Genomic DNA, 13,371 nt, shown 5'->3' with positions numbered 1-13,371 from the left:
ATTTACTTTCCAACAGGGGATGAAGTAATCACACTGAGCATGATTAAAAGTGCTCCTGTTGGGCCTGTAGCTGGAGGAATTATGGGCTGTATAATGGTGCTTGTCCTGGCTGTATACGCCTATCGTCACCAGATTCATAGGAGGAGCCACCAGCATATGTCACCACTTGCAGCCCAAGGTAAATCTTTTACTTTTAATACTAAATATATCTAGGTTTTAGGGAACTTGTTGACCATTGTAACACTTGGTATTAAACATGACTTTACTTAATCAATACAATGTTCATGTTCCACACAGCAGCTCTTTTGCACTACATGACCATGTTTAGAAAAGCTAGAAATTCCAACTTTTTCATATCCTTAAAATAAAATTTATTTAACAGTCCCCCACACACTGTGATGTAAGGCAGTTGTGCCTTCAAGTGGATTTGCTATTAAGTTCCTGCAAAAACTCTAATAGTGCCCAGTGTTATTAAAACCGAGGACAATTTTCTGAAATTGTCACTAAAATGTATTGATCCCTTTCAATATTTTGAGAGGTGAAGTCTTGGCACTTTTGGAAGCAACAGGCACAATATTGGATTTGGAGTGGACCCTTTGGTTTAGATGTCAGAACTAGCTTTTAGCTTTAGGAATTTTAGCATTAAGTATTTAATATTGTTCTGTTTTTGTATTAATCATTTGTTTGTGGTTTATAGAAATGTCTGTACGAATGTCTAATCTGGAAAATGACAGAGATGAAAGAGATGAAGACAGCCATGAGGATCGGGGAATCAGTGAGTGTTTTTAAATCTGCTATATGTAAACACATTAGGCAGCATTAGAGTGCCATGCTAACTATATCTTTGTTTCACAGTAAGTAACACAAGATTCATAGCAGCCGTAATGGAAAGGCATGCACACAGTCCAGAACGAAGGCGGCGTTACTGGGGAAGGTCTGGTACAGAGAGTGATCATGGTAAGATAATGTCTGTGCATCTTTCTGTATTGCATTAGCAGCTGCCGCTTGCAGTAACATAACTTGTGCATAATGTCCTTAAAGAATGTAGATTTACATTTAGGGTCTCTGGTGCTTGACATATCATTACAATCACTATTTTATTTGATGCTTTTATAAAGCTTTTTTATTACAAGAAAGAAGAATTGCCTTTTGAAAAAGCGAATTGCGAAACGTATGTCAGGGCAACTGACGGTCTCCTTGATTTTAGCTTTAAATCACCGGATGGTGGGGCGGGATTGAGACTATTGAAAAACTTTTTTATTAATAACATTCTCAGACTCTTTTTACTTATCTATCTTCTATTCTAAGGACTGTGGGGTTTGCGGTTTTGTAGGTTAATATAGCCTCTCCAAAACAGATAGGAAGGTACAATTGAGACCGCAGCCCTACAGGTCCTGTCGTTCTACATCTTTGTGGTGCTCCTAGGGACTTAGAAAAAAACTATTAGTTATATTCTTGGGAGCAACTCCATCCTCTATACAATTTTCACTTTTCCTCAACTTTTAATCAAGAGTATAATAACCAGAGTTTATTTTAATTGTGACCATAATAATTAACTTTTAGATCTTAATTAATTTATGCACAAGTCACTAAATGAATTGGTGAACTAATTGATTGCACATGGCACTTTATTAATTAGAGCACATCAGAATTATCAAAAATCTAATCGATTGCACAGGTCACTTTATACTGTATACTTTAATGAATCGTAATAGTAAACCCATTATTGGTCAAATTGATTAGAACATTGAGAGTGAATTTAATTAATTTATGAATGAATTGGAATCCTTATAAAACACTGGCACCTTAAATTAAATTGATTGAATAGGGAGTAATCAACTCCGAATTCTAGTGGGTATCGATTTTGTGGGTTAAACTTGAATAAAATAACAAACGATACCAATTGATAAGTTTTTCTCTATTAAAAATATTTATTGTGAGGTCTTTGAAGGTGAATGTTGCACATGGTTTGTTATATCCAGTAGAGAGGAGTTAAATTTACCAAACCATAATAATAAGCAACATTGTAATTTGCTAACCTGGTGTTATCAGCTTATCTTAAAGACTGTAAACATAGTTTCAAGTCGGACTACTGCAATAAGATAAGGGTATCCTTTTCCAAACCACTAACAAATTGAAACTAAATTATTTTTTGAGGGAAGTGTTCGAATTATAGAGGTGTAGTAATTGATACAGTTACAAAACAAGGTTCTTTTCTTTCCTTCTCTCTTTTCATTATAATCGCTTTTATAAAGCTTTGAATAATGCAGTGAAGATTATTTTTACCTTTGTATTAAGTTTTAACAAGTATAGAGTACTTGCTGAAAAAAACAATTAGACACAGACGAGTTGGCTTTAAAGCAATATAAAGTTAGGTAAATGCTATAAACAGATAGACAGGGCATTGGCCACATTCCATTTCCTGGGAGTTTATTTTGCGTATACAATAGTTACTATAGATTGTTTATAACAAGTTTCTGTATTCAGTAGAATTGTACTTCAGGCAAGCAGAACTAAATGGAGCAGTTAGGGAAGATCTTTGTGGTGAACATTTCAAAGAAGAAAAAATGTGAGTGTCCCCCAAAATAATGAATCAATCAATTAAAAAATGAAAAATTTATTAGGACATCAGAGCAAGACCTAACGCGTTTCGTGCCTGCTGGGGCACTTACTTAACTTTAATAATATTTGATTATGAATCACTTATTAGCTTTGTGGTAGTACCTATATAGATCTTTTTGGCACCAACATAAACCATATTATTATTAAGATCTTTGTGGTGGTCTGATTAGTGTTACGCTGGCCATAAACAGGCCGATAAAAGCTGCAGACAGACCGAGTAGGCAGCTTATTGGCCCGTGTGTGGGACCCTCCGACGGGCGTCCCTGATCGATATCTGGCTGAAAGTCAGCCAGATGTTGATCGGGCAGGGGTAAAAATCCTGTTTGATCGCCGACCGCATCTGTTTGTTGATGCAACCCCACAATCCAACTGCCTGTATGTTCCGATTGTTGGGCCCTAGGGCCCATGATCGGATCAGCCTGATATCGCCCACCTCACGGTGGACATATAGGGGAGAGATCCACTCGTTTGGAGAAATCGTGTATACATAGAGATCTGTATATACAAATACTGCACTTAAAACTGAAACTGAGTGCTTTTTTCTTTCCACTAAGTTCAATAAGCTTGAAATTGTAATATTGTGTGTACTCAAACACACAATCACATTTTTTGTACAAATTATTACTATGGAAATGTGATAATAATAGAGCATGCTTTGTTTATTGCTTTGAATTGAGCATTTTCATGATAATGTTGATGAAAAGAATGGTATCCTCTATGTTTCTTATATTCTATATATTTTTTTTAAATATAGGTTATAGCACCATGAGCCCTCAAGAAGATAGTGAAAACCCACCTTGCAATAATGATCCTTTGTCCGCTGGGGTTGATGTGGGCAACCATGATGAAGATCTAGAACCAGACACACCCCCTCAGACTGCTGCACTTTTAAGCCACAAATTTCATCACCATTACAGACTGCATCATCCAGCTTTACATCACAGTCACCATTTACAAGCAGCTGTGACAGTACACTCTGTGGATGCTGAATGCTGATGGAACTGAAACTACTGCCAAATGGCCATGGAAAATGAGACCACTCAGTGCTGCAGTCAACAAATGCATTTTAAGCAATTGTTGAATAGGCTTGACATTTAGAAATGAAAGAAAAACCCTATTCTGCAAATTTTTATGCTCTAGTGAACCTCAGTACAAATAAAAGTGGAAAAGTATAAGGCATGCAAAACTGCTACAAAAAGAGTGGATTTCAGACCCAAGTGAAGGACAAGATACGTTTTATCATTTGACCTTGGACATGTGTTGAACAAATGAAGATACTGGTTTATTAAAAAAAAGTATCTAAACCTGAAAAAAACTATACTCATCTTCTTGAGTAGAAATGTTAATAGTTTCTTAACAATGCATCTCAATTTTTAATGAAAGGATTATTTTTCTACTATTTATTGAATATTCAAAACTTGCGGACAGTGGAAACCCTACACCCTTCCCTAAGAACATTAAACACTGTATTTACCTGAAGAAGAGTGAAGTGAATGCAATGGAGTGTTCTCTACAAAGAATAATTAGGATTTCTCCTACAGTACATTATCTACACAGGAAGCAATGCATTGATTTCTTTCAGTCTGGTTCTTCTTGGTTTTCTATTGTATGATCACTTGTTAAAGCCACTTGCTGCTGATAAGCTTTTTTTCTTTATTTTTTTTTTATTTTTCTTGAGTCTAGGTGACCGCATATCAGGGTTTTTGTTTAATAACCACATTTTAAACCAGGGCAAATTCATAGTTCCTGTATTAAAAGCCACTTAAATACAGTCTTTGTGTTTTAAACAAAAAAGGTAATATGGTAATAACGTCTTTATTCGCAATAAAAAAACGTTTCAAATTAACTTAAAGGAAAAAATGTGCCATATTTGGTTTTATTGCCATTTTTCTATGTGAGAGGGAAGTCTGATGATGCAGGCCCTGGCTCCAGTATTCTTGATTCTAGACCTAACTAAACTTTCCATGTACAGGGAAAAATGCTGAGAAATTGATGGCAGCTCCAGCTCATATGTTTAAATGCAAGTGTGTAAGTAATTATTTTGTTTTCCATACCCCAGTTATTGTTTGTTGTCTGTCTGTTAAATTACACTTTAAACATATTTAAATATAGGGTACAGCTTCAGTTTCATTTTTGCTCCAGTCCAGTAACCTTAAAAAAAGGTTAATCATATAATGTTCTCTAAATTTGTCTAAAATGCAATGTACATTTGCTCCTGAATATGCAATTTGTATGTATAGAATTGCTCACAGTAACCCAGCAGGATAGGCTGGATTTCATAAAGTTTGTTGTTCACCCTAACATTCAGTTATACCCAAGCAAAGTCTTCATACATGTTGTATTTTTTATACACACAGAATAAAAAATCTTTTGATAAAAATGAGACCTTTAATGCGAGTAATGCTTTTAGCAGTACCGGGTGTGAGGAAATGGTAGCAGAATGCATATAGAAGCACCGTATAAATCTTTAAGAATCAGGTTTAGAATTAGGTCTATTCACGGGTCAGGCAGGTTCAGGCCAACCTCGCTCCCCCATTTGTGGGTGGGTCCGGGTTGAGCTCTTCTATACTGCTGGCTTCTGGTTTTATAGACGTGCCTTCTCGCCTGGCCCCTTTTGTGGCATCATTTGTGGGGTGGCGCGGGTCTATAAAAAGAAGGGGGAAATCGGGCACCGGAGGGACCGGATTGAGGGAGGTCGGGACCGGGTCTGGTGTGGGTTGTGGAAAACACGACCGCACAACCACTGTTGGCTGGACATTAGAATAACCACTATATGAAGCCCCTTATTTTCATTAAAAAATATCTCCTTTTACTGTATTCCAGGCCTTTTAAAGCAAAAGTGTTACATTTGAATCAAGCCACTGTGTATTCATTGTCAGGAGTGTACCTGATACAGCTATTTGTGACTTTAAAGGGATACTGTCATGGATAAAAAAAAAAAAATTCAAAACGCATCAGAATTCTGCACTGAAATCCATTTCTCGAAAAAGCTAACTGATTTTTTTATATTTAATTTTGAAATCTGACATGGGGCTAGACAGTCAGTTTCCCAGCTGCCCCCAGTCATATGACTTGTGCTCTGATAAACTAAAGTCACTCTTTACTGCTGTACTGCAAGTTGGAGTGATATCACCCCCTCCCTTTTCCCCCCAGCAGCCTAACAACAGAACAATGGGAAGGTAACCAGATAGCAGCTCCCTAACACAAGATAACAGCTCCCTGGTAGATCTAAGAACAGCACTCAGTAGTAAAATCCAGGTCCCACTTTGACACAGAAAAAACAGACTGCCATAAAGCAGTTCCATCCTAAAGTGCTGGCTCTTTCTGAAAGCACATGATCAGGCAAATTTACCTGAGATGGCTGCCTACACACCAATATTACAACTAAAAAAATTCACTTGCTGGTTCAGGAATTACATTTTATGTGGTAGAGTGAATTATTTGCAGTGTAAACAGCGTACTTTAGAAATAAAAACTACACCAAAAAAATCATTCATGACAGAATCCCTTTAAGTTCTTTAGCGGACAGTACATTGAGTGAATAGGTCAGCCAATAGAGCTGATCTTGGCTCCTTCGTTAACAGTTTGAAATCTGCTGGTTCAAGCAGTCTTTCAAAAACTGTAGAAATCCAGCATTCCATGGTCAACACGGCTGGTTAAGGACCTCTCTTGGCACATGTATGGTCCTACAGCATCTGGCCCACATCTGTAACAACACTCCTGAACCCAGCACACTTTATTTTTATCGACTTCACAGCCACCAAGAAATTCACAATATCCACTTCCGTTGTTTTGGCCATAAGAACAAAAGGCAGATGAAGAACACATTGTTGGAATGGACTTGGCACTGCAAAGTCTTTAAACAAATGTTTTCCTTATTTTTAGTCTTACCATCATTTAGCCACATGATTCTATAGTAACTATATTACTATTTAGGATAGATAGATGGGTTATTTATTAAAGTTTTGGGGGGATTATAATCTCACTGCAGAATTTGTACATTGGAATACAGAAATATCAGTTGGGATGGGTTTAAAAAATGCAAACTGGGAAAATATCTGCATTACATTTGCCTAATTAATACTCTTATTGATCGTCCTTAAAATACATCTGTGTTTTTATACATTGACAAAGTAATACTCAAGAGTTTACAGTTAATATGGTCACCATGTATTAAGTGCAGAATGGTGCATTTTAATATTGTGTGGCTTTGTAATTTTGGGTCACCCTAGTGCTGCCGCTACACTCTAGTGCAGTGATCCCCAACATGCTGCTCTCTCCCACCCCTTAGATGTTAGCGGCCTCAAAGCAGGAGCTTATTTTTGAATTCCTGGCTTGAAAGCAAGTTTTAGTTGCATAAAAACCTTGTGTACTGCCAAACAGAGGCTCCTCTAAGCTTTCAATCAACATAGGGGCTGCCAATAGTCAATCACAGCACCTATTTGGCATCCCCAGGAACTTTCGTTTATGCTTGTGTTGCTCTCACACTCTTTTTACATGTGAATGTGGCTCACAGGTAAAAAAAACGGTTGGGGACCCTTTCTTTAGTGGATCTATTAACAGGACAATTTCTTAAAGACCGTTTTCATAAACTGAAGTTATGTTCTGGTCTCTGGTGTTTCAGTCTGGCTACTCGGTAATCCAAGTGCAGATTCTGAACTGTTACAATTTGCTACATTTAGTTGATCCATTTCTCAGTACCATCTGTGGAATGTTAGCAACTATTGTTATCAGTTATGACATCATTTCTGAATTATGCTCAGTAGGGCTGAAGATAAGAAAAGTAGTAACTAACGTAGACGGAACCCAACATGTTGTATTCTACCTGCACTGGGCCGCTCTGTGCGGCATTCAAAATGGTCTGCATTAACTCATTACTTCCCTTGCAGTGGACTGCATAATTGAAGCCACCGCAGTACAATATGTTGTCTATAAGAGCCCTGCTGGGTGCTGTAGCTTATTGAACTGAATATTCCTGGTATGCATATTTGTTATACATACCACATCATTTTCTCTGTAGACAACCATTTAATTATATCATACTGTTCTGTGTTTATCAATATTTACAGGGAATGCCCCAGCTGAGGCAACCAACATGGCGACATGTCAATGCCAATAAGATATGAAGGCTCATCAACTAATATAGGCAAAGTGCAAAAGTTACCAGGTTTTACACATAATGCCACATTTCTGCCCCCAGTTGAGTGCTTTGCTTTAACTGACAGTGATAAGATTACCCAAAATTGAAGAATTATGCTTTTATATTACCGCACTTCTTTCTATCCACCGAGGATATTACATTTAAGTAAATGAATGCTGTCACAAATGTTGGCCCATTTATACACTCAAAACTATAACTCTTATTACCCATGTAAGTGCTGCTGCTTTGTTTAGTCAGCCCACTAAGTTCAAGGTGCTAGAGCTGCATGATGTAACTGGGGGCACCAAAGGGTGAAGGCTAGAACTAATAATTGCAAAGTGGCTACTTTTATGGAATTCTAAGACATTTCCTAAACTCTACTGGGTTCAACTCTTTAAATTATTATCAGTTTACTGTGACAATCATAAGTCATATGAGTTGTGGAAAATGACTGAAAGGACAATTATTTTCTAGATATTATATATAAGGGCAATGAAAGACAGGGTGATTTTGACTGTAATGTGGAGGAGGTTACAGTCTCAAAAATCCATTATTTCTGCCATAAAAGTGAAGGGGTGAAGCATTTTATGCATTTGGTTCATTCCTCCTGAGCTAAGGCAGTAGTTCCCAACCTGCAGCTCTAATGTCTTTGAACTACAACTCCCAACCCCCCGGGAGTTGTAGCACAACATCTGCAGGTTAGAAATTTCTGATGGGTGCAGTCCATCGTAAAGTAAAGATTGTTGTATAGATTGTGGCCTGTTGGTTGTACGTAATTGTATTCTTTTGTAACATTTCATTTGTATCTAAGAAAATCACTGTCAATAATTGTGTTGTATTCCCAATGTAATTTGTGTAACTTCAACTGGAAATCTGTAACAACTGTAATTAATTATAATATAGTGAATAAAGTACCCCCTCTTGTAAAATATAAGGATATTATAAGTTACCGAGGAGTTTCATGACCATATAAAAACACGAGGCCGAAGGCCGAGTGTTTTTATACAGGTCATGGAACTCCCAGGTAACTTCTAATATCCTCATATTTTACAACTGGGGGTACTTTATTTATTATAATACACAAGTTTTAGTGAGTCATGTGACAGAAATGACATCAGAACTCACCGTTTATAACTGATGACATCAGAACTCACCGTTTATAAGGATATAATTTACAGGATATTCATGGCTTGTGTGTATTATATAAAGATATATTTTTGACCTGAAAGAGAGACAGATTTTTCTATATCACTGTTATGTGGAATTGTATCTGGTACTGTATGTATAACATAATAACAAGGAGTAATTGTTGTTGGCTACCAGACTGTGGAGGAGAAAGTGTAGCTTGTTTTCTAAACTTAAAGTTTAAGGGGTTATCTATCAAAGTCCGAATGTCAAAAACAAAAAATTCAAGATTTTTTTCTATGAAATCCAAATTTTTAATGGAAAAAATTAGGGATGCACCGAATCCGGGATTCGGCCTTTTTCAGCAGGATTCGGATTCGGACGAATCCTTCTGCCCAGCCGAACCGAATCCTAATTTGCATATGCAAATTAGGGGCAGGAGGGAAATTGCATGACTTTGTCAGAAAACAAGGAAGTAAAAAATGTTTTCTCCTTCCCACCCCTAATTTGCATATGCAAATTAGGGTTTGGGTTCGGTATTCGGCTGAATCTTTCATGAAGGATTCGGGGGTTCGGCCGAATCCAAAAAAGTGGATTCGGTGCATCCCTAGAAAAAATATTTTTTTTCCCAAGATTTATTATACTCAGAGGATGGAAAAGGTCTGGATCTGAAAATCCGGAATCTCAGACTTACCAAGGTTCTATATAAGTCAATGGGAGAGGTCCGTATCCTATTTGGAAGTTTCTGTGGTCTGTGCTGGAATTAGCTCGAAAATCGAGTATTTCGAACTTTTCGGGCCGAAATCTGAAAAATTCAGGCTTTTCGGGAAAAAGCCTGAAAAAATTTAGCCATTCATGGAAAAAAACGCGTATAATTTGGACTTTCACTCAGTTTTTTACAAGTTTTTTTCAAGCTTTTTTTAATAATAAATAAAGTTTAATTGTGAATTCTAGTTTGGTCGGACTTTTTTTAGTTAGTTAATTTGGATTTTGATAAATAAGGCCGAGTCTTCGGGGGAAATTCAGTAAAGGGCAAAGTGAGTAATGTTAGCTAAAATTCGCCAGCGTGACGTCATTTCGGCACTTTACCGATTTACTAACGGGCGCAGGTGTAAATTCGCTAGCGGAGTTAGACTGTAGCGCTACTTTGCACTCTAATGCCAGGCAAATTTTCGCTCTTTCGAATGGACGTAACTACGCAAATGAACTAAGATGCGGATTTTACTGAACGTTATGTTTTGCCCCAGACTTGCCTTCGCCATCTCAGACCAGGCGAAGTGCAATAGAGTAGATAGGCGTTCCTCAAAAAAAGTTGAACATTTTGCTAAGTCCCAAAAACGCTGGCGACTTTACAGTTTTTCAGGGTGATAGGCTGCAAAAGATCGTAAATATTTTTGACGGTGCCCGGCTTTCCCCCTACATTTCCTAACATATGGCACATAAACTATACACTGGGCACATGTGTAGGGCAATATAACAACTCTATTTTCTTTTATTAAGATTCCCTGGGCTTGTGTAATGTAATGTATTTGCTGCAACATATATGTCCATTGAAATTTAACTTCCCGCCGTATGCAAATTAGCCAAAACTAGAGCAACTTCGCTTTGCTTGCCGAATAAACGATAGCGAAACTTTGCCATTGTTCGCGCCCTGGACGCAACTTCGCATGTTAGTGAATTACCGTTGTTCTGGGGAATTTTCACCTGGCGAACTGTGGCGATGTGAGTGAAGCCGTCGCTGGCGAATTTCCTCAGGTTAGTGAATTTGCCCCCTTAGCCTTAAAGTTTAGAGCACATATTGCTGACAACACAAGTTTATTGCATTTGGCTGCTTTTAATTGACTTTCGGTGCTAGTGACACTCACTCTAGCACAGGGTCCCCAACCTTTTTTACTCGTGAGCCACATTTAAATGTAAAAAAGAGTTTGAGAGCAACATAAGCATGGAAAAGTCCATGGGGATGTCTAATAAGGGCTGTTATTGGCTGTTTGGTAGCCTACAGGAGGCCTTGTTTGGCAGTACACTTGTTTTTTGCAACCAAAACTTGCATCCAAGCCTGGAATTCAAAAATAAGCAGCTACTTTGATGCCACTGGGAGCAACATCCAAGGGGTTGGTGAGCAACATGGTGCTCGCGAGCTACTGGTTGGGGATCACTGGTCTAGCACAATCTAGATTTGTGTATACTTGCCCTTGTAAAGCAGGAAGGTATCTCTGCCCGGGCATTTCTAGATTAAGGCTGATAGCAAATTTAGGGATGTGTATTGGTACATTTCGGCTTTCCTATTGTCTAGGAGTCTTCTGGCTAATTTGCAAAGGGTCTGTAGTTCTCTATCCCTTAGCTACTCTCCATCAGTGGATGTGTAATGCAAAGAAAATAAGCTTCTCCTTATTGCCCCCCCCCCCCATTGTCTCCCAGGACTCAGAGACTACAATGTCACAACCTATTGAATCAGATCCAATTAGAAAGTGATAGCAAACACATTTATGTAATTTGTTTAAAATGAGCTGCTAATAAAAGATCTTTCATTAATAGAAGGGTGTGTCATTCAGACTAGCATTCCACCAAAAAATGATTTATATGCAGCATTAATAGCTGGCAACTGTGAAAAGTGGAACCACAAGTGACGTGCTGCAAAATTTGAATTCATCTCAAGAAACATCAGAACCGCTTTTGAAAACATCAAGTGGCAATAAATGTTTATGCCTCAAAAAACAACCATTTAGTTCAATGCTCTGCTGTTGTGATCTGATTGGTAGATTAAGATTTCCCTTTTGAGCACCACTGGCCTATAAAGCTGTTTGGCAGACACTCTACCCATAATATTTCTAGTTACTGGAATCCCTTCCTGAGGTGGTGGGTATACTTTGCCAAACAATTCCACCTGTGCTGAAATAACAGATCTAGTATTAGTAAAGGTGTTTTGTGAATGTGCTACATGATGAACAATGTGTTATTTCCTGGCGTTACTGTCCAGTAATGAATAAAGCTATTGATAACAGAATGGTAACCCTGTGATTCCACATGGATCGTATTCAGTTGAGCTATATTAAAGGGGTTGTTCACCTTTAAATTAACCTTTGTGTGATGTGGAGGGTGATATTCTGAGATAATCTGCAATTGGTTTAATTTTTATTATATGTGGTTTTGGAGTTATTCATCTTTTTAATCAGTAGCTCTCCAATTTGCAATTTCAGCAATCTGGTGGCTAGGGTTCACATTACCCTTGCAACCTTGCACCGATTTGAATGAGAAACTGCAACATGAATGGGAATGGAAAGAAAGAGAAGTCATAAAAGAAAGATTAATAATAAATTTGTATCTTTACAGAGCATTTGTTTTTAGTGGGGTCAGTGACCCCCATTTGAAAGCTAGAAAGAGTCAGAAGTCAGCATGTTGTTCAAATACTAAAAAAATTAAGGCCAATTGAAAAGTTGTTTTGAATTAGCCATTCTATAACATAATAAAAGGTAAAAACCCATTTAATTATTTTATCTAAGATTAGGATGTTAAAATGTAGCCCATGTCCCATATTAATAGCCAGGGTAAAGCTGGCCATAGACGTGCAGATTTTAAACTAATGACGAACAATAGGTTGTTTCAGTCTGTCGACATGCTCCTAACCATTTAGATTAAAAAGTAGGAAAAATAACTGTTCTGGCCATTAACTGACAGACCGCAATTGTACAAAAGTATAACGTCATGTTGCCCCGCAATGGTAAAACTGGTGTGTCTGCTTCAGAAACACAACTATAGATTATATAAACAAGCTGCTGGGGGCAGCCATTTAAGCACAGGATACACAGTAGATACATAAGTTCTAAAGAATCCCATTGTATATTACAGAGTTTATCTGTTATCTGTTGTGTATCCTGTCTCCTTTTTCCAGCTTGAATGGCTGCCTCTATGTCAATATGACAGAAAACCGGCACAACAGTCTCTTGCAAGCGGGATTAACCCTGTGTGTTTATTGGTGCAAGCAATGCGACATTTCGGGGGAAGCCCCTTCGTCAGACAGACTAAAAAGTGAGGCAAAGTGACATTATACAATTAGCATATCTAATTAACTGGAGAAACCCGATCCCAATGTCAATAGAAAACATTGAATGTCCATCGTGTAGGGTGAAACACTCAATGTCAATGAAAACCTACATAAATATTTTTGTAAATGTAACAAAATGTCCAAAAGAATCCAATGTCCACAGTGCAGGTTAAGGCATCACAAAGTCAAAAAGACAATGATGAAGCTTAAAGCTATATACATTGTCCAAAAAAGAAACCAATGTCCTTAGTGTAGGTAGAGGCATCACTAAGTCAAAAAGATCATGATAAAGCTTAAAGCTATATAAATTGTCCAAAAAAGAAAACAATGTCCTTAGTGTAGGTTGAAGCATTACTAAGTCAAAAAGACCATGATAAAGCTTAAAGCTATATAAATTGTCCAAAGAAGAAAGCAATGTCCTTAGTGTAGTAGGTAGAGGCAC

At 37.6% G+C, this 13,371-nt stretch overlaps 1 protein-coding gene across 2 annotated transcripts in view; it reads left to right on the top strand.

The window, feature by feature from the left end:
• The window catches only part of cachd1.S (cache domain containing 1 S homeolog), an 87,235-nt gene extending 82,233 nt beyond the window's left edge, over nt 1-5,002 (top strand). Inside the window, exons 24-27 of one of the 2 annotated variants that reach the window (XM_018260763.2) lie at nt 17-178; nt 698-775; nt 856-957; nt 3,377-5,002. In XM_018260763.2, coding sequence (XP_018116252.1) covers nt 17-178; nt 698-775; nt 856-957; nt 3,377-3,618 — 584 coding nt within the window. In that variant the 3' untranslated portion in view covers nt 3,619-5,002. Of the gene's footprint in view, nt 1-16; nt 179-697; nt 776-855; nt 958-2,487 lie in introns of both variants that reach the window. The other variant, XM_041561363.1, reaches the window with a different exon arrangement.
• The last annotated feature ends 8,369 nt before the right edge of the window (nt 5,003-13,371 follow it).

This window comes from Xenopus laevis, chromosome 4S (assembly GCF_017654675.1).
Source record: "Xenopus laevis strain J_2021 chromosome 4S, Xenopus_laevis_v10.1, whole genome shotgun sequence".
In the NCBI taxonomy this organism is placed as follows: domain Eukaryota; kingdom Metazoa; phylum Chordata; class Amphibia; order Anura; family Pipidae; genus Xenopus; species Xenopus laevis.
The sequence above is the reverse complement of the archived record's forward strand: the minus strand, read 5'-3'. Positions and strand labels throughout refer to the sequence as shown.